Source organism: Zea mays, chromosome 8, assembly GCF_902167145.1.
Source record: "Zea mays cultivar B73 chromosome 8, Zm-B73-REFERENCE-NAM-5.0, whole genome shotgun sequence".
Classification (NCBI taxonomy): Eukaryota; Viridiplantae; Streptophyta; class Magnoliopsida; order Poales; family Poaceae; genus Zea; species Zea mays.
This window is the reverse complement of record NC_050103.1, coordinates 82,406,762-82,424,699: the sequence shown is the minus strand read 5'-3', so window position 1 is coordinate 82,424,699 and position 17,938 is coordinate 82,406,762. Positions and strand designations below refer to the sequence as shown.

The 17,938-nt window shown below is 43.5% G+C and overlaps 2 protein-coding genes across 5 annotated transcripts; one reads left to right on the top strand and one right to left on the bottom strand.

Moving 5' to 3' along the window:
* Positions 1 to 9,488: 9,488 nt before the first annotated feature.
* On the bottom strand, positions 9,489 to 10,733 carry LOC111589950 (uncharacterized). Its single transcript, XM_023300863.2, has 2 exons — positions 9,880 to 10,733; positions 9,489 to 9,788 (listed from the first exon to the last, which is right to left on the bottom strand). Exons 1-2 carry the CDS (start codon positions 10,423 to 10,425, stop codon positions 9,690 to 9,692), a joined length of 645 nt encoding a protein of 214 aa, XP_023156631.1. The 5' UTR covers positions 10,426 to 10,733; the 3' UTR covers positions 9,489 to 9,689.
* Positions 10,734 to 12,013: 1,280 nt separating this feature from the next.
* On the top strand, positions 12,014 to 16,745 carry LOC100279186 (uncharacterized). 4 transcript variants are annotated; one of them, NR_158719.1, is made up of 9 exons: positions 12,049 to 12,456; positions 12,550 to 12,631; positions 13,115 to 13,268; positions 13,343 to 13,395; positions 14,107 to 14,402; positions 14,871 to 15,228; positions 15,288 to 15,525; positions 15,614 to 15,759; positions 16,492 to 16,745. NR_158719.1 is itself a non-coding variant. In NM_001366036.1 (8 exons), exons 2-7 carry the CDS (start codon positions 12,568 to 12,570, stop codon positions 15,384 to 15,386), a joined length of 1,020 nt encoding a protein of 339 aa, NP_001352965.1. In that variant the 5' UTR covers positions 12,014 to 12,456; positions 12,550 to 12,567; the 3' UTR covers positions 15,387 to 15,525; positions 15,614 to 15,707. The 4 variants fall into 4 exon arrangements, 3 of the variants coding, with proteins under 3 accessions (NP_001352965.1, XP_008654772.1, XP_035817303.1); NM_001366036.1 differs by lacking the exon at positions 16,492 to 16,745 and having other exon boundaries at positions 12,014 to 12,456; positions 12,550 to 12,627; positions 15,614 to 15,707; XM_008656550.2 differs by lacking the exon at positions 16,492 to 16,745 and having other exon boundaries at positions 12,355 to 12,462; positions 12,550 to 12,627; positions 15,614 to 15,706.
* Positions 16,746 to 17,938: the final 1,193 nt, after the last annotated feature.

Here is a 17,938-nt window from a genome sequence, read left to right as displayed (position 1 = left end):
GAGATGATGGGCAGAAACGCGGAGTTTCTGTGTTTCGTGAAGTTTTTGTACTGTGGACCGTCTGGTCCCAGGTGGCGGACCGTCCGTAGTTGAAGGACTGGTGTTTGGACAAAATTCAAGTAGTTCTGTTTTGGTTTTATTTTTTGAACTGCGGACCGTCCGGGGCCTGAGTGCGGACCGTCCACAGTACAAATATTTTGTATTGCCGACCGTCCAGGGTCCAGGTGCGGACCGTCCACAGTACAAATTTTAGCAAATGAGCAGAGTCAGCAAAACATCGTTTTGGCTCAGTTTTATGTATCGCGGACCGTCCGACCTTGAGGGGCAAACCGTCCGCAAGTCAATTTTGAATGCTCTGACATTTTTATAACCGTTTATAGCCGTTGGGATTCTTGTGCGGACGGTCCGGGCTTGTTTTGCAGACCGTCCGCATGTGCGCAGAAAAGAGGCAATTGGCCCATAACGGCTAGTTTTGGAGAGGGGGCTTTATATACTTGTGTTGCCTGAGTTGAAAGTGTGAAGGAGGCCATTTGGAACACTTGTGAGCATATTGGAGCCTTTCCTCTCCCTCTCTCTCTCTCACTCATATTGGTTGGGATTGCATTCTAGTGAGATTGAGAGCCATCTAGTGCATTGCATCAAGTTGTTGATCTTTGAGGCACTAGGGAGATCATCAAGTGAGGTCGTTGGCTTGTTACTCTTGGAGGTTGCCGCCTCCTAGACGGCTTGGTGGTAGTTCCCCGTGAGCTCTTCAACGGAGATTGTGAAGAGGCCACGATGGTGATTGTGAGAGGCGTTGTGCTTGCCTCGCCGGAGCGGTGAAAAGCAACTCTAGTGGAATCGAGGTTTGAGGGTTCATTAACCAATCCAGCTCAAGAGATCAAGTGGAGACTTGATAGAGGAGCGGTTGGGTGCTTTGAATCTACCTCAACGTGGACTAGGGGTGACCGGCAAGTCATCGACACCACGGGAAAAATCATTGTGCCAAGTGTCATCATCTTCCCGTTGGTTTGCAGCTTTCCTCACTAGCTTGTATTTACTTGTTCATATACTTATGCTAGTGAGTATTTGTTGCTCTTGTATATCTAGTCATAACTATTATAAAATAATTGCTCACTTGTTGTTAGCCTGTGTAGCCAATCTGTTTTACTTAGCTTGTGTAGCTAAGTAGTTGTTTCTCTCTAGTAGTGCTTGTGCTTTGTGCTCTTTGCTTACTAGTATGTTTAGGAGCTATCGGTGCACTTAGAATTACTTTTTCATAATTTGTATGACGTTGCTAACTAGAGTTGTATGGGATAAGTTCTTTCACTATCTTGGCACCTTAGTTACTTCAATTAGAATCTTTTGTCAGGTGTTTGTTATAGTTATAGGAGTGTAATCTTGGCTAAACCAAAATAGTATTAATTCAATATTTATTTGTGTTAGCCATCATAATTAGTTTTAGAAAGGACTATTCACCCCCCTCTAGTCCGCCATCTCGACCCTACAACAGGGGCCTAGTCAGCCCGAAGCTTAAACTCAGCAGGCTCATCACTAGCGTCTTCAACTTCTCCCTCTTCTTCTCATCGACCTTGATATAGAACCACTCACTTTTCCAGCCGGTTGGCCACTTGGTGCGATAGATAAGCACCGGGGCCTTCATATCCTTGCGATATGCGAAGTTTTAACAGCCAAAGTTTTCATGCAGCCCGTCTTCTCTAGCCTTCGTCTGGTAATGCTGCTCATGCACTCGGCAGAAAGCTTCAGCATTCGGGTCCATTCCTTGGCTTTGAAGGGCCCAGATGAAGACGCTGAGCCTAACGATATCATTAGGGGTCAGCTGATGAAGATAGATTTCATAATCATCCAAAACTTCCCCAATCATTTCGTTCAAGGGAAACCGCAATCCCGCTCTGAAAAAGCTCTTAAAAACCACTACTTTGTCATTTTTGGGCTCTGGAGTGGTCTCTTCTCCGGCAAATTGAATAAGTTTCTTCTCAGCTTCTCCGAAGTAACCCAGCTTCATCATCATGGGTACATCAGCCATAGACATAGTAGATTTTTCAAAGTCCAAGTGGCTGGGTTTTGATGGGATCAGAGTGTTGTAGTCTTCCTCTTCTTCATCAATGTTTTCTTCTTTGATGCCAGCTTGTTCAGCTTCAGCAGTAGGTGCAACTTCGTCAATAACTTCCTCTGTCAGAACCAACCCCGATTGCCTCATAACTTCGGAGATCGGGGCTGTCTCGGTGGTTTCGGCCTCTTCTCCTTCACGAGTCACCCTTGCAGTTGAGCGTACTCTGGCCATCTGACGTTGAAGTCCTTACAAGTTTTTACGAAGCTGATGATTTTTACAGTTTTGATGAGGCTTTCTCTTATGCCGAAGCTAAATCAAGATGATGCTTTGCTCGAGAATGCGATGAAAAAGCTGCAGCTATGGTTAAATTTTTCAGCAGCACAACATTGCAATGGCAATTAATGCTGTGGTAACTTCACACCTACCCGTCTATTTATATAGTGCTGCAGGTGTGAAGGTGAATCATCAAGTTCCCGCACCCGCTAAACTGTTACCCGCACCCACTGAACGGTGGACCACTCGGCGCGTGGGAGGTGAATCGCCAGATCGCGCATATCCGCCGCATGGTGGGCCACCTCGCACTCGAAATATTTTAATCGTTTCTCGGCAACGAGCTCAGGGAAGGTGTTTTTCGGACCTTCGGCATTCTGAAGCCTTGGAGATTTTTTCACGGATCAAGCTCGTTACGAAAAACGATCTAGCACCGCGAAGGGGCTACTGTTGGGGACCTGCTTCATCGCCGAAGGTCCTGTAAGAAGAAACACCTTCGAAAGATCAGCACAGAAGTTACGCCGAAGCTACCATCTTGGGAGCCTCGGCATAGCGACACGTCCTGAGACGAAGGGTTGCACCGACTTAAAGATGAAAAGACCGATTGGCCCATGATAATTTGTGTCATGATTGTAACTAGTTGTAAAGGACATAAATGTAATTTGACCGGGCTGCATCCCGTGCCTATAAATAGGTGAACAGTACCCCCGTACTGTTCACGCTAGCTTGTATTCGCTCGTGCGTCACGCTTGGACTTTTACCTTCTGTCAAGCCGAAGGTATTAATGTAATTCAATATTGTTCTCATTCATTTGTGATGATATGATAAAGATATACGAAGAATCATATGATTACTCATGTTATTTCTCATGTTTCATATGTTTCTTCTTTCATTAACATATACTGTGATGACGAAGGTACGTCCTTCATGACCTTCGTCCGAAGATCGTTATATCCTAAGGGAAATAATGCTTCAAAGGACAAAGGACTTTAACCATTAACCTCTTTTTTTGTGTTGACTTGTTCTTAATTCATAGCATTTGAGAACAAGTCCCCAACAACCAACTTGCTCATGTTGGAATGAAGAATCTTCACAAGCTTCTAAAGGGGGAGCACATTTTAGGACTAACAAATGTTCATTTTAAGAAAGATAGGATGTGTAGCACTTGTCAAGCAGGGAAGCAAGTTGGAAATCATCATCCACATAAGAACATCATGACGACCGAGAGGCCACTTGAGCTACTCCACATGGATCTATTCGGTCCGATTGCTTACATAAGCATCGGCGGGAGTAAGTACTGTCTTGTAATTGTGGATGATTATTCTTGCTTCACTTGAGTATTCTTTTTGCAGGAAAAAACTCAAACCTAAGAGACATTAAAGAGATTATTAAGACAAGCTCAAAATGAGTTCGGATTGAGGATCAATAAGATTAGAAGCGACAATGGAACAGAGTTCAAGAACTCTCAAATTGAAGGATTTCTTAAGGAGGAGGGGATCAAGCATGAGTTCTCTTCTCCCTACACACTCCAACAAATGGTGTTGTGGAGAGAAAGAATAGAACTCTATTGGACATGTCAAGGGCCATGCTTGATGAGTACAAGACACTGGATCGGTTTTGGTCGGAGGCGATTAACACCGCTTGCTACTCTATCAACCGACTCTATCTTCACCGAATTCTCAAGAAAACATCGTATGAACTCCTCACCGGTAAAAAGCCAAATGTTTCTTATTTTAGAGTTTTTGGGAGCAAATGCTTTATTCTTATTAAGAGAGGTAGAAATTCTAAATTTGCTCCTAAAGCGGTAGACGGCTTTTTACTTGGTTATGACTCAAACACAAGGGCATATAGAGTCTTCAACAAATCCACTGGATTAGTTGAAGTTTCTTGTGACATTATGTTTGATGAGACTAATGGCTCCCAAGTGGAGCAAGTTGATCTTGATGAATTAGATGATGAAGAGGCTCCATGTGTCGCGCTAAGGAACATGTCTATCGGGGATGTGTGTCCAAAAGAATTCGAAGAGCCTCCACAAGCACAAGATCAACCATCATCTTCCATACAAGCATCTCCACCAACCCAAGATGAGGAAATGGCTCAAGAAGAAGAGGATGAAGATCAAGACGATGAGCCACCTCAAGAGGAGGACATTGATCAAGGGGGGATGAAGATGATCAAGACAAGGAAGATGGTCAAGAGATTTAGGATTAAAGACCGCCACACCCAAGAGTCCACCAAGCAATTCAAAGAGATCACCCTGTTAACTCCATACTTGGTGACATTCACAAGGGGGTAACCACTAGATCTCGAGTTGCTCATTTTTGTGAACATTACTCTTTTGTGTCTTCTACTAAGCCATACAAGATAGAGGATGCACTTAGAGATCCGGACTAGGTGGTGGCAATGCAAGAGGAGCTCAACAACTTCATGATGAATGAGGTATGGCATTTAGTTCCACGTCCTAACTAAAATGTTGTAGGTACTAAATGGGTATTCCGTAACAAACAAAATGAGCATGGTGTGGTAACTAGGAACAAAGCCCGACTCATTGCTAAAGGTTATTCACAAGTCGAAGTTTGGATTTTGATGAAACCTATGCACCCGTAGCTAGATTTGAGTCAATTCGTATATTACTTGCCTATGCTACTTACCATGGCTTTAATGTGGCGGAACCGCCCGAATTATTCCAGCTTAAGTGCCCAAGTCGCACCCTTAAGGGTAGCAACACACTTAAACAGGAATAACCCGTCAGTCCCTCGGATCTAGTCCGATAAAGCCACTTACCAGGATCGAATACCACTAGCTCACACGAAGGTGAGGCACAGAGAAATACAATAAAACATAATACCACAAATTTAATAAGTATCATTAGTGATTACATTATCAGAGTTTCAGAAATAATAACCATAAATTTTAATGCAGCGGAAATAACTAACGGAGGAAACCGAGTAACATGGCGAAGCCTGGCCACGCTACTCCTCCTGGTCCTCTCCTGCAGAAGCAGTAACCCACTCGACCGTCTATCCCGGTGGTAGGGATGAAGGCCAAGTCACACCAGCAACCAATCACCCTAAGTGGTACCTGCAAAAATTATGCCACAAGCAAGGCTGAGTATACTAATACTCAGCTAGACTTACCCGGTGTGAGGAGTCTACTCCTCTACCTCTAGACATGCAGTTGTTTGGCTGTGGGGTTTGGTTTGCCAAAAGCACTAGCTGAGTCTAAAATCAAGTTTTAGCTTTTCAAGTTTTAGTATGCTCCTTTTTGAACTAGGTGAGTACCTAGCTAGTCATACATGGTATCAAACATTTTATCAATCAACATCTTTTGCCATCTCATTTCCACTTATTACTCAATGCAGTACAATGGATCAAGCAGTCTCATTAGCTGCGAGAAGCAGACGATTCGAATCGAGTTTTTATCCTTGCAAGGTAAACCTAAACACACGACATGTAGGGGCACTCCGTCCCCACACACATCAACCGTCCTCGTCGATTCCCTGGCAACAGATCAGGGCTCACCGCCTTGGCGTACAATGCCTCACTGACCCCGACTGCCGTCGTGCAGTGACTGCACTTGTACCCACCATAACCGGAATGGGAGACCACGTCTCAGGTCGCGTGAGGGGATATGTCTGCGGGCAGGTTCACTTAGGTACTAGGCTTACCGATTTACCATATTTCTCGGTATGTGTTTAGTACGTTCAAACGCTTGACACAGGTATCCGCACGTTAATCCTTATTCCAATTTTCCATCTCGTAGACAATCAATCCCCATGGATTGTTGTCCACAGACCAGCATCATTATGATATGAAAGTGGGTACAACCAATTCCTGACCTCGCGCGAGTGCTAGAAAAATCACTCGACTTCTACCGAGATCCCTAATTATTAAAGCAACTACTCGACCTAGCATACTAGTATTCATCTCAAAGGAATCCTGAGTTCATGCAACTAAGGTTTCAGTCAACTCCTACACTTAAGTGCACAGTACAAGCCTACAAACATTAAGTGTAGTAAAATAACATATATAAATGGTTATGCATAAAACCGGGGCTTGCCTTTAATTTAACACTTAGATAGTGTTTGCTGGGGGGTACTCGCTTGGCGAGCATCCACTGGTTAAGTCCATTCTTCAGGTCGTCCACCAACTGCATCTAGTGGTTGGCACCACATCACTTGCTCGATCATCATCTCTCGGTCCTAAATGAGATGCAAGATGCATATGTATGAATATAATGAAAGTAACACAAGATATACAACGACACAGTGGTGAACTAAACGTTAAATGAGAAGACATCGTAAACAACCATACGCTAGCATTAGTTATCTACACTATATCGACGTCCAACATTAACACCTTTAAAAAGACCACAACATTTTATTTATTTACGCAACACAACTATGATATTATAAGTACGCGCACTTTATTTGTTTGGATACGACTTTTCATTAGTTCTCCTATTGATCGCGCACAAGCATCACCGACAACACAAATTCACTAGAGGATATAAGCGTCAATATCTATGGAACTCCTATATCGCAATCACTAGAGAAAGGAACATATAAAACAAGACACACATGTCATCTCTAGCTTAACCATGGCAAGTCTACATTACTTAAGAGCAAACCAAACATTTTTAGCGAGAAGGGTGAACTAAACAATCAAAAGCGCACTAGCAGAATTTTTTGGACAGCAATACAGCAGTCACTTGTTTCAGTCGTAACTCACAAGATATTTAACCAAACATAGTAAACTAAGACTTTCTAGAAAGCTTGAAAAGTGCTTCACAACTTTGGTATTGTCATCACAGCATGATTAAACACTTAGCAAGGTCAAAAGGTGTTAACACAACAGCGCTGTCCAGATTTGGACAGATTCAGACTTGTGACTTTAAAAATTCATAACTGAAGATTCAGACATCCAAACAAAGTGCTCTTAGACTTTCTGGAAAGCTAATTAGATGTTATACAAATTATTTATAAACATCTCAAGGTGATTCAATATTTAACTAAGGATAAAAGACACTAGAAGAGCTTGCTGTCCAGAATTGGACAGATTCTGTCTTCAGACTTTAAACATTCATAACTAAATCTTCAGACCACCAAAAAGAGTGATCCAAGACTTTTTGGAAAGCTCAGCAAAAGCACTACATAACTTTTATAATCACCAAGAATTGATTCTGTGTTGAACTAAATCAAACAATTCAGTTTTCGAAATCTGTTCTGTCAGTGGACAGAACACAGCAACCAAGTTGTAAAATTCATAACTCTTAAACCGTCAGGCCTTTAGTTATGAAATTTTAACACAAGCAAGATAAGAAAAGCATCGACAACTTTCTTATAATCTACAAGGACTGATTCAAACATTAACTTAAGCAAACAGTACAGTCTCTGAAATCTGTACAGAAATTGGACAGATTCAGTTACTGAATTTGTAAAAAGCATAACTCCTAAACTGTCAGACCTATGGCTGTCAAATTTTAACACAAGTAAGATAATAGAGTTGTCTACAACTTTCTTGTGAACACCCATAACTGATTTCAACATTAACTTAAGCAACCATTGCAATTTCTGAAATCTATTCTGAAATTCGACAGATTCAGATGCTGGGCTTGTGAAAAACACAACTCCTAAACGATCAGGTTTATGGTTGTCAAATTTTAGTACAAGCAAGATAATAATGTTATCTACAACTATTCTACATGACTTTTCTACAGAAAACATGATTTGGTTTATCAAACCAACAACACAACTAAAACAGTGCGTGCAGCCCAAAACAGCAATCAATAAATTCCAGCTTCTATATAATTCAAGAATTGCCGCATTCTAGAGACTTGAATCATTCTAGCACTTTACCATTTTTTAGAGTTAAATTAATTAAATGAGGACTAGCAAGTAGACTTACAAATTTTATCCAAATCATTTAGTGCACTAAAATTACCACATTCATTTAACAAACGCATTCACCACAATCATCAAATCCGGCATATATTTATATCGAAGCGCTTTTCACCCACTAGTCCGCATTTTAACTTAGACACCACATGAGCACTAATACTTTTCATCCGCGACCACAACTATACGTATTTAGACTACAACAAGCAAATCATCGTGACCACGAGCTTAACTAAAGTCATCTAACAAGTTGGTTAACCAGTATAACACTTAGCAAAGTATTTTAGACTTCGCAACTCAAAAACATAGGTGGCAGCAGGTTAATTAGTTTTTCTTAACCACTTTCTCAACTTAAACTGGACAACGCACAAGTCACTTAAAACACCATATTTTTGGAGACCTCACATGTCGAGCATCAATTTATAACCTAAGTGACTCAACCTCTATCATGCTTGACAACTACCACATCACCCGATTTATCTAATTGGAACACCGCCTGCCTAGCGTACTACTAGTACCCCATATTTTGACTCGACTTAAGAACATAGGGGAAGCGATGACTACTTCGGCATGTCACCACCTCACTACACAAGCCAAAATTATTATTATTTAACCACACACCTAGATAAGCATGATTTCAATTTAACTTGCCCATATTTTAAATCTCGGCATAAGCTTGGCTATTGGCTAACGAAGTGACCATTTTCTAATTACCAACATACACCACCTTTCACCATTTGTGGATACTTGCACGACACACAACTATTGTAATACATCACAAGTACATACAACTCCATCAGTAAAGCACTAGCACACTTCCAAAAATTTCCCGAGACTACGACGACAAGGCTTCGATCCGCCATACAACAAAAATCATGACGAAGCCGATAGGTGCTATCAACTAATCGTTTAAAAATATTGAACTTACTTCTCGCTTGCCACTACATCACCCTTTAGTCACATGACCATCGGGAGCATTCTTCACACGGTTATATAATAGCGACCTAAGCGTCGTGTCACAATACATACATCTTCCCCGTTGCGAGTATAACCATATCACGGTATATACTCGCACGCCTCAATCAAATATCTTACGCCACCATCCCTATAATACACCACGGCACACACGCACATACGTGTACTAATTAAATCCTCGCATCCCATGTATTTCCAATTTACTCATCATATTAACAACACAACACGTTTGCTTTACCTAAACGTTAAGGCAACCTTGCTACGGCATATAACCAAAACATTTTTATACCCACACACATTCCAACACCAATGTACACCACATCGACCAAAATATAATTATACAAACTACAAATCGCACACATCAACAACCGCTTGTTCTTTAATCGCAAACGCGATCCTACCAATGCGCATAATCGAATGCTTCACACACATCCACACATATACATGCACTGCCTGACATCAACCAAATCATACATAATGTAAACTATAAATCAATCAACCTGAACGGGATCGGATTGAGTTGTGCAAGCACGTGGTGCACCCGACCGGTCTTGTATCGAACACGCGTGCGCGACGACTGGCATTGACGGCTAGCTGCGATTAGACACACACACAACCATTCAACAGTTTTACCGAGCACAAAATAAAAATATAAAAGCAGCAGTGGCAGCGAGGGTTTCCTCACCACGGGTTTCGACGACGATGCGCGGGGGCTGCGCAGATCGACGGCGAGTGGCCCGACCTGGCGGGCGCAACGCAGCGGGGGGCGTCGCTGCTGCTGCGGCTTTGGCATTTTGTCAAACACGGCGCAAGCACGACAGCGCAGGGAGTACACTATTGTCGTTTGGCGGGGTTGAGGAGTATGGGATGGCTCTGGGGAGGGAGCTCCTTGCTGCAGGCATGCATGGGAGAGGGACACCTGCACTTGGGGAGGGCGCTGGCTGGGAGAGGGGGCTCGGCCATGGAAAGACCAGAGAAAGAGGAGGGTGATGTGCTGCTGTTGGGCGCCGGCAAGGGGAAGCTGCAGGGGGTGGCGCCCATGGGAGCTTCTCCCACTGCGCCAGGGAGGAGATGGGAGCAGAGAGCTTGGGCGCCATGGCTGCTGGGCGAGCTCGGCCATGGAGCAGGGAAGGGAGCTCGCTAGAGCAGGGGACGCAAGGGCGCCCTGCGCAGAGAAGAAGGACGCGGCTTCCTGTAGCCCAGCGGCATGGAGAATAGGGACCACAGCCATGGGGGGGAGAGGTCGGGCGTCGACCTTGGGCGCGGCCAGGGAAGGTGGGGGCGCGCCCGGACACCCAGGGAGAAGAGCGCCATAGATCAAGCGTGGATGGGGGAAGGAAGGAGAGGGGCACTATGGTTGGGAGCTCGACGACCATGGGAGGTCCCTGCGCACACAAAGGAACAGAGGGAAGAAACAGTGGGGAGGGAAATGGAGGACGCCGTGGGGTGGTGCCATGGAGGCCCTGCTCCTGCGCTGGCTGCTGCTGCCGTGAGCAGCGAGGAAGAAGGCAAGGAGTATGGCTGGTGGCGGCTAGGGAAAAATGGAGGGTGGGAGTGCAAAATAGCCCAAGTGCAAGGGAAGGGCACCCCTATTTATAGAAGATGGCTAGGGTTAGGGTTTCCTTAGTGGGCCAAATGGACCGGAATGGACTTGGCCCAAAACGCTAAATCGTGCCGCGCTGAATTATTTCCAGAGTAAAAATGCTCCTGCGGAATTCGTCGCTACAAAAAAATAGAGCGAAATAGAGTTCGGACGAACGGACAATTAATTCGACCGAGAGTTGGATTTGATTTCGCTCGGAAATAATTCCTCGCACACTATTTTAGAAATAAATGTTTCTCTCAGACTTTTGATCGGCTTCGGATTTTTAGTCGGAGAAATCAGATTGTGACTTTTTAAAATCGTTGTCGATACGGGGTTTTGAGTTCAGTCTAGACATGAGATATTTGGCCGAGTGGAGTAAGAATTAATTAGAGGACGACATATTGAGCATTCCGTTTGAGAGTACGGACTTGGATAAAATAGTCGGACATCGATCGAAGTTCGAGGAATTGGACTCGGGCTCAGATCAAATAAAAGTCGTCGAGAGTTTGATTTAAAGAGCTTCGGATGAGATTTATAATTCAAGAATGATCTTCGAGTCTGCATTAGTTCCGAGAATTAAAAGTTTTAACACGCTCCAAAATTGGTTGTTTCTCGCGATCGATTAACTCTGAATTCGGTGAACTTCCAAGAGAAAGCCTGATAAACAGAGATAGACACGATCGAGAAATAGAAATTTTTATTGAGCATCTGAGATTAAGATTAATCTCCCGACATAACATGAAATAGACACCCGGGGTGTCACATTTAAGTTGTATCAAATGGACGTGAAGAGTGCTTTCCTCAATGGCCCTATCAAAGAAGAGGTGTATGTTGAGAAACCTCCCGGCTTTGAAGATAATGAGTACCCTTCTCATGTTTATAAGCTCTCAAAGGCGCTTTATGGACTCAAACAAGCCCCAAGAGCATAGTATGAATGCCTGAGAGACTTTCTTATCACTAACACTACAAGAAACTGATAAATGCTCGTGGGTTTTGTTAAGAACGTGGGTACCGACGTTCTTACATTAGTTAAGTTCATGGGTTTTTTAAGAACGTGGGTACCCACGTTCTTAAATTAAGTTCGTGGGCCCTAGCCAAAACCGTCGAACTTAACCTATTAGGAACGTGGGTACCCACGTTCTTAAATTAAATACGTGGGTCATGTGGATACCGTCAAACTTAACCCGAAAACCTAAATCTCTAACCCCACGCATCTCTCTTCCTCTCCTTTCCCGCTTCCCACCAGCTCGCGCCCGCCGCCGGCCGCCGTCTCGCGCACCCCGCTGCCGCCAGCTCGAGCGCCCCGCGCCGCCACTGCGCGCCCTGCCGCCGCCACCCCATGCGCCCCGCTCCGCCAGCCCGCGCCTCCACCCCGCGTGCCGCCCGCTCGCCAGCCCCACGTCGCCTGGCCTCCTCCGAGCCCGACGCCGACAAGGCGGCGCTGCTGGCGTTCCTCTCCGGCGTGGGTCACGGCGCCACCGCCTGTCCGCGCTCGCGGGCCTCCACCTCCACCACAACGCCTTCTCCGGCGCGCTCCCCGCCGCCCTCGCGGGGCTGACCACGCTCCAGGTGCTCGACCTCTCCTTGAACGCCTTCGACGGCGTCGTGCCTGGCGCGCTCGCCAACCTCACCCGCCTCGTCGTGCTCGACCTCTCCAACAACTCGCTGTCCAGTCGCGTGCGTGTGAGCGTGCTGTGCTATGCTGTGACGGTGACGCTCAACAACCTACCGCCTCTTGTCTCCGTTCTCAAGTTGCTATTCCTGGAACAGGCGGAGGTGGCAAACCAGATGCGTTTCTCTCGTCATGCCTTGGCTGGCATGCCCATCCCTCGGTTTTCTGTTCTTGGAGTAGGTGCGCAACCCAAAATTGTTTCTTCTCTTCATGCCTTGACATGCCATGCCTAAGATAAAATATGTGCACAAAACTGATGTCGCTAGCAAGATGCCCTCTTGCTGTAGTGTTGTACCTTCTTCTTAGTATTTCGAACAATCTGGTTTGCCTTGCTATCTATTTTCTGTAAGCACCTTTGTGTCAAACAAACCAATATAACTAAATCTGAAGAGTGGACACGAAACACTGTTTCAGTAGTGATATCCAAACAGATCAATTGGTTGTGTGCACTGTACTGTCGCCAAAGCTAGTGATGAAACTTTGCTCCAGTCTGCAAACTGGTGCACAATTATCTAGCTAGATGGATCTCTAATCTCCTTTTGCCACATTGGCATTTTCTGGCATACTTAAACCTGTCATCAGGAGCCTGTTGTGCTGAAACGTCTCGTGTTTGCTTTTCAATCTTGACTGATGACCTCCTCTCTTTTCTGACTGTGCACCCAGGATGTTTCCAAAAAGGTGTCTAGATCTGATGGGGTTTCCACTGAGAGATCTACTAGATTGAGGTTTAGCCAGGATCATGCTGCCAAATCAAAAGCAAAGCTCAAGGGTGCTTTCTCTTTACTTGGACTGAACAATGACACCTTCAAAGGTAAAGGTGAGCATTAAGGAGAGTACGAACAGCGCGACACGTTGATGGTGTCCATCTTACTGTATTTAGTTGTGTTTCAGGACCTCATACCTCCAAAAGGCTTCAGTTGAAGGACCTGTCCTGGAGATCAAAGGTGACTGGGCTAACTGCAATCTCTTGTTTCCCTGTGTTTTAGGATTTTGGTTGCCTGCACTCTGCAGCTCTTCATTTTGCATATTTGAAAAATCGTCAAGTAGCCTCTAGGGCTTACCATGCCCAAAATGGTGAGGTCAGTCTGTTGCGCTTCTACTGACATGACCATTTAATCACTGGGACTTCACACTCAATACTTTTCTTGAATATATAGAGATGATAGGAACATTGGTGCCCATCAGTAATAATCTTGTGCCTTGTTTCTGCGGGTTGAGCATCCACTGAGATTTTACAAATAAAGTTGATAGGCCACATTTTGCACATTCCCATCTGCTAGTAAGATGGTTTTCTTTCCAAATAGTAAATACTTTAAAACAGGTAATGATATATATTCTGGTGCAGGGTAATGTACAATTGTGTTCCCTTAAACACATTGTATGCTTTTTCCCCCACCTTCTATAGAATTTACCCATGATTCCATGGTGTACAATTATGTGCAGTTGTTGTTAGTTCTTTAGAAAACCTCTTGTTGTTAGGGCCAAGCGTAATTAGTTCAAATATCGCCACAATGGTTTTCAAGTTGTCGGTGCAGGATATGACTCCTGTGCTCTTGTAATGGTCTGTACTTTAAGAACATGGTCGGGAAATAGTGAATGTTTCAGAACTTTTTTTTCATTTTCTACCATAGGAAACTTAATTTGTTTTGTGACAGGATACTACTATCAATGTGAAAGAGAACCATGATCAAGAGACAGTGCATGAGGAGAATACCAAGTCCTGTGAACATGAATATGGGAGTTACTGCCTCTGGTCTACTGAACACAGGGAAGTAATGAAGGATGCCATTGTCAAGAAGCTTAAAGATCAACTTTTTATGGCAAGAGCTCATTATCCTAGCATTGCAAAATTGAAGCAGCATGAAGCATTTACAAGTGAACTGAAGCAAAACATCCAAGAACATGAACGCATGCTAAGTGACACCATCACAGATGCTGATCTTCCACCATTGTTAGTCTTGTCTTAATTTTAAAAAAAATATATGTTCCTTTATTTTCATACAACCATTGTTTAGTTTCCCTGTGCTTTGAGGTGGTTTTTTATTTTTTTGGGGGGTTTGGTTTTGGGTTTTTTAGCTCAGCTTTTTAGTTTCTGCTACCATATTGGCGTCTTGTACTTGGTTTTTTAGACCTTTCTATTCTTCTTAATATAATGATATGTAGTTCTCATGCGTATTCAAGAATTTTTTTCATATAACCTTTTTAACTAATAAATGAATTATATGTGGCTAGTGCAATCCATTAACATGGCTTTGGTTCTTGTCTTAGTTCTGTGTCTGCACTTCTTGAAACAATAAACAATTAGTGCACACAACTATGATGCTCGCGAATTAATTTCGATAAAATAATGCACTGCAATGTCTTTTTCATTCTATTCTCAAAATATTTCTGGTCGCAATGACTGGTTACTCTTTTTCAGTTTTGCAAAGAAGCTGGAGAAGATGGAGCACACAATTGTGAGAGCCAAGTCTAGTGAAGTAGGATGCTCCAATGTTGAACGGAAACTTAGGCAGCTACTTGATATAACTGAAAATGAAGCTTATTTCCATACAAGGCAGAGTGCATTTCTATATCATCTTGGAGTGCAGACTATGCCGAAAACTCACCATTGCTTGAACATGAGATTGACAGTAGAATATTTTAAGTCTGGATCAAGTCATGTGGATCAGTTAAATGACCAGAAGCTTGAAAGTCCTGCCTTACATCACTATGTAATATTTTCCAGGAATGTACTTGCAGCTTCCACCACTATCAATTCAACGGTTATGAACTCCCAGGTATACCATTATTTTTCAAATAATCTAAAACATCTTGATCACTAACGCTCTACTCCCAGGTCTCTCTCTCTCGGACACTTATATTAAATAGAAACGAAACGCTCCGGATGTCGCTTGCCGCGCGCGCGGCGTGCAGTTGTGATCTCTGCCAGGAGTAGAGTGTGGGATGGGGATGCATAACGAGCAGTGCTGCAGCAGGCAGGGATTGTAAGTTGTAACCTTGAGCAGCTTGTGGTTCATGGTGCCCCCGTTCTCCAGATGCCGGCTGCCACGCGCCCCGAGGCCGGCGAGCTCCTGGTAAGCAAAGCAACACCCGAGAACAAGTACGACGTCTGCATTTCAGAAGCTTAGAATCTACTGATTTTCGGGGCTGACCGTGCTCCAGGTGCTCGACCTCTCCTTCAACGCCTTCGAAGGCGCCGTCCCTAGCGCGCTCGCCAACCTCAACCGCCTAATCCTAGACGATTAGGATTGGGGGTTAACAGTAAATAAAGGCAATGCAGAATCAAAAGGCTACCAAGTGTGGAAAAGGTCCTTGTTTCTTCCCTGCTTTCTATCTAGGTTCACATTTTAATCTTCTGATGACTGTAGCACTTGAAAATTTTCTCTTCTTTCGGCCTCGTATGTTTAGACCAGACCAGTCAATATCTGCTCCCTTTTCTGCTTTGACAAAAAAAATCATTGTGTGGAGCATAACCTTCAGTTGAGAGGAACAGAAATTTTCAGTATTGCTGAACTGAACATGCCACTTTTGACCCTTTTTATGGACAAAGTGGACTTTATTGTTCTGTGCTGCTGATTTCTTCCTTAAATTTGGTTTGTTGACTTGCTGTCCTGTTTTTAATTTCCTGTGTCCAGTTAGATCTAGCTGTTTGGTGCACTATGCTTAGCTGGGAGTGTTTGAATGCACTAGAGTGTTTGGATGTCTTCAATTAATTTTAGCAGCTAACAAATTGGCCTTGTTTTTTTTGGGACTACTCCACTGCTGCTTGTTTTTTGTGATGGCAGCAATTTAGGCTAGGACAGATGTTTATCATGCTTTCCTATATCTTGGTGTACATGTCATTTTGTGATCTTCTTGAAAGCCACATTTTGTGTTTATCATGCTTTCATATATCTTAGTGTACATGTGATTTAATGCCAGCATTTTGTGATCTTCTTCTTGGAAGCCACATTTTGTGTTTATCATACGTTCCTATATCTTTGTGTACATGTGATTTAATGCTAGTTGTATATTTATGAGAATTTTGGTTTATTTTGTAGGATTCTGGCTCTCATCAAGTGACTCCTCCCCCTCACGATGACTTTGCGGACATATGTCTCAATTCTAGTGGTGGAGCTACGAACAACAATCCGATGTCCTGATCGAGAGCGATGAAGCTAATGTTTGAACTTGTGAACTAAAAATATGAACTATGGATGTGAACTTATGTGAATTTGTGAACTTGTATTTGGACTTATGTGAATTTGTGAACTTATGTATTTGGACTTGTTGTGTGAATTTGTGATATGAACATATATCCATGTGTTTGAAATCTGTATTGTATGTGATATTCTATGTTGCATGTGATATTATGTGTGTCTAATTTTTCATTTTTGTATTTTTTATTTTTTTCTGGAAAAGGGTTAAGAACGTGGGTACCCACGTTCTTAACGTTAAGAACGTGGGTACCGTCGAACTTAATGGGCAGCCCTCGCCGACCACGCAGGACCCATAAGTTCGACGGCCACGTGGCCCCGTCGAACTTAAATGTAAGAACATGGGTGCCGTCGAACTTATGGGAAAAAATTCGACGGTCCCCGTCGAACTTAAAAACCCACGTTCTTAATGTTAAGTTCGACGGTACCCACGTTCTTAATGTTAAGTTCGACGGTACCCACGTTCTTAATGTTAAGTTCGTCGGGGCCGTCGAACTTACTTCTCTAAGTTCGTCCAAAAATCGCCGTCGGCTATATTCGTCGGTAAACCCACGTTCTTATGGTAAGTTCGACGGCCTATTACATTAAGTTCGACGGTTTTTCACCCACGTTCTTTAACCAGTTTCTTGTAGTGTAATGGCTTCAAAGTTGGTAAAGCTGACCCTACTCTCTTCACTAAAACAATTACTAAAGACTTGTTTATATGCCATATTGATGTTGATGATATTATATTTGGGTCTAACAACAAGTCATCTTGTGAAGAATTTAGTAGAATTATGATACATAAATTTGAGATGACTATGATGGGGGAGTTGAAGTATTTCCTTGGATTCCAAATCAAGCAACTCCAAGAGGGTACCTTCATCTGCCAAACTAAGTACATTCAAGACATACTCAAGAAATTTGGAATGAAGAATGCCAAACCTATCAAGACTCCCATGGGAACAAATGGGCATCTCAACCTCAACACGGGAGGCAAATATGTAGATTAAAAGGTATACCGATCGATGATAGGTTCTTTACTATATTTATGTGCTTCACGACCGGATATTATGCTTTCCGTATGCATGTGTGCAAGGTTCCAGGCAAATCCTAAGAGTTCACCTTAGGGCCGTGAAATGAATCATGAGATATTTAGTTTACACTCCTAAGTTTGGGCTATGGTACCCCAAGGGATCTACCTTTGATATAATTGGGTATTCTGATGCCGACTATGCCGGATGTAAAATTGATAGGAAGAGCACATCGGGGACTTGTCAGTTTCTGGAAAGATCCCTGGTGTCTTGGGCTT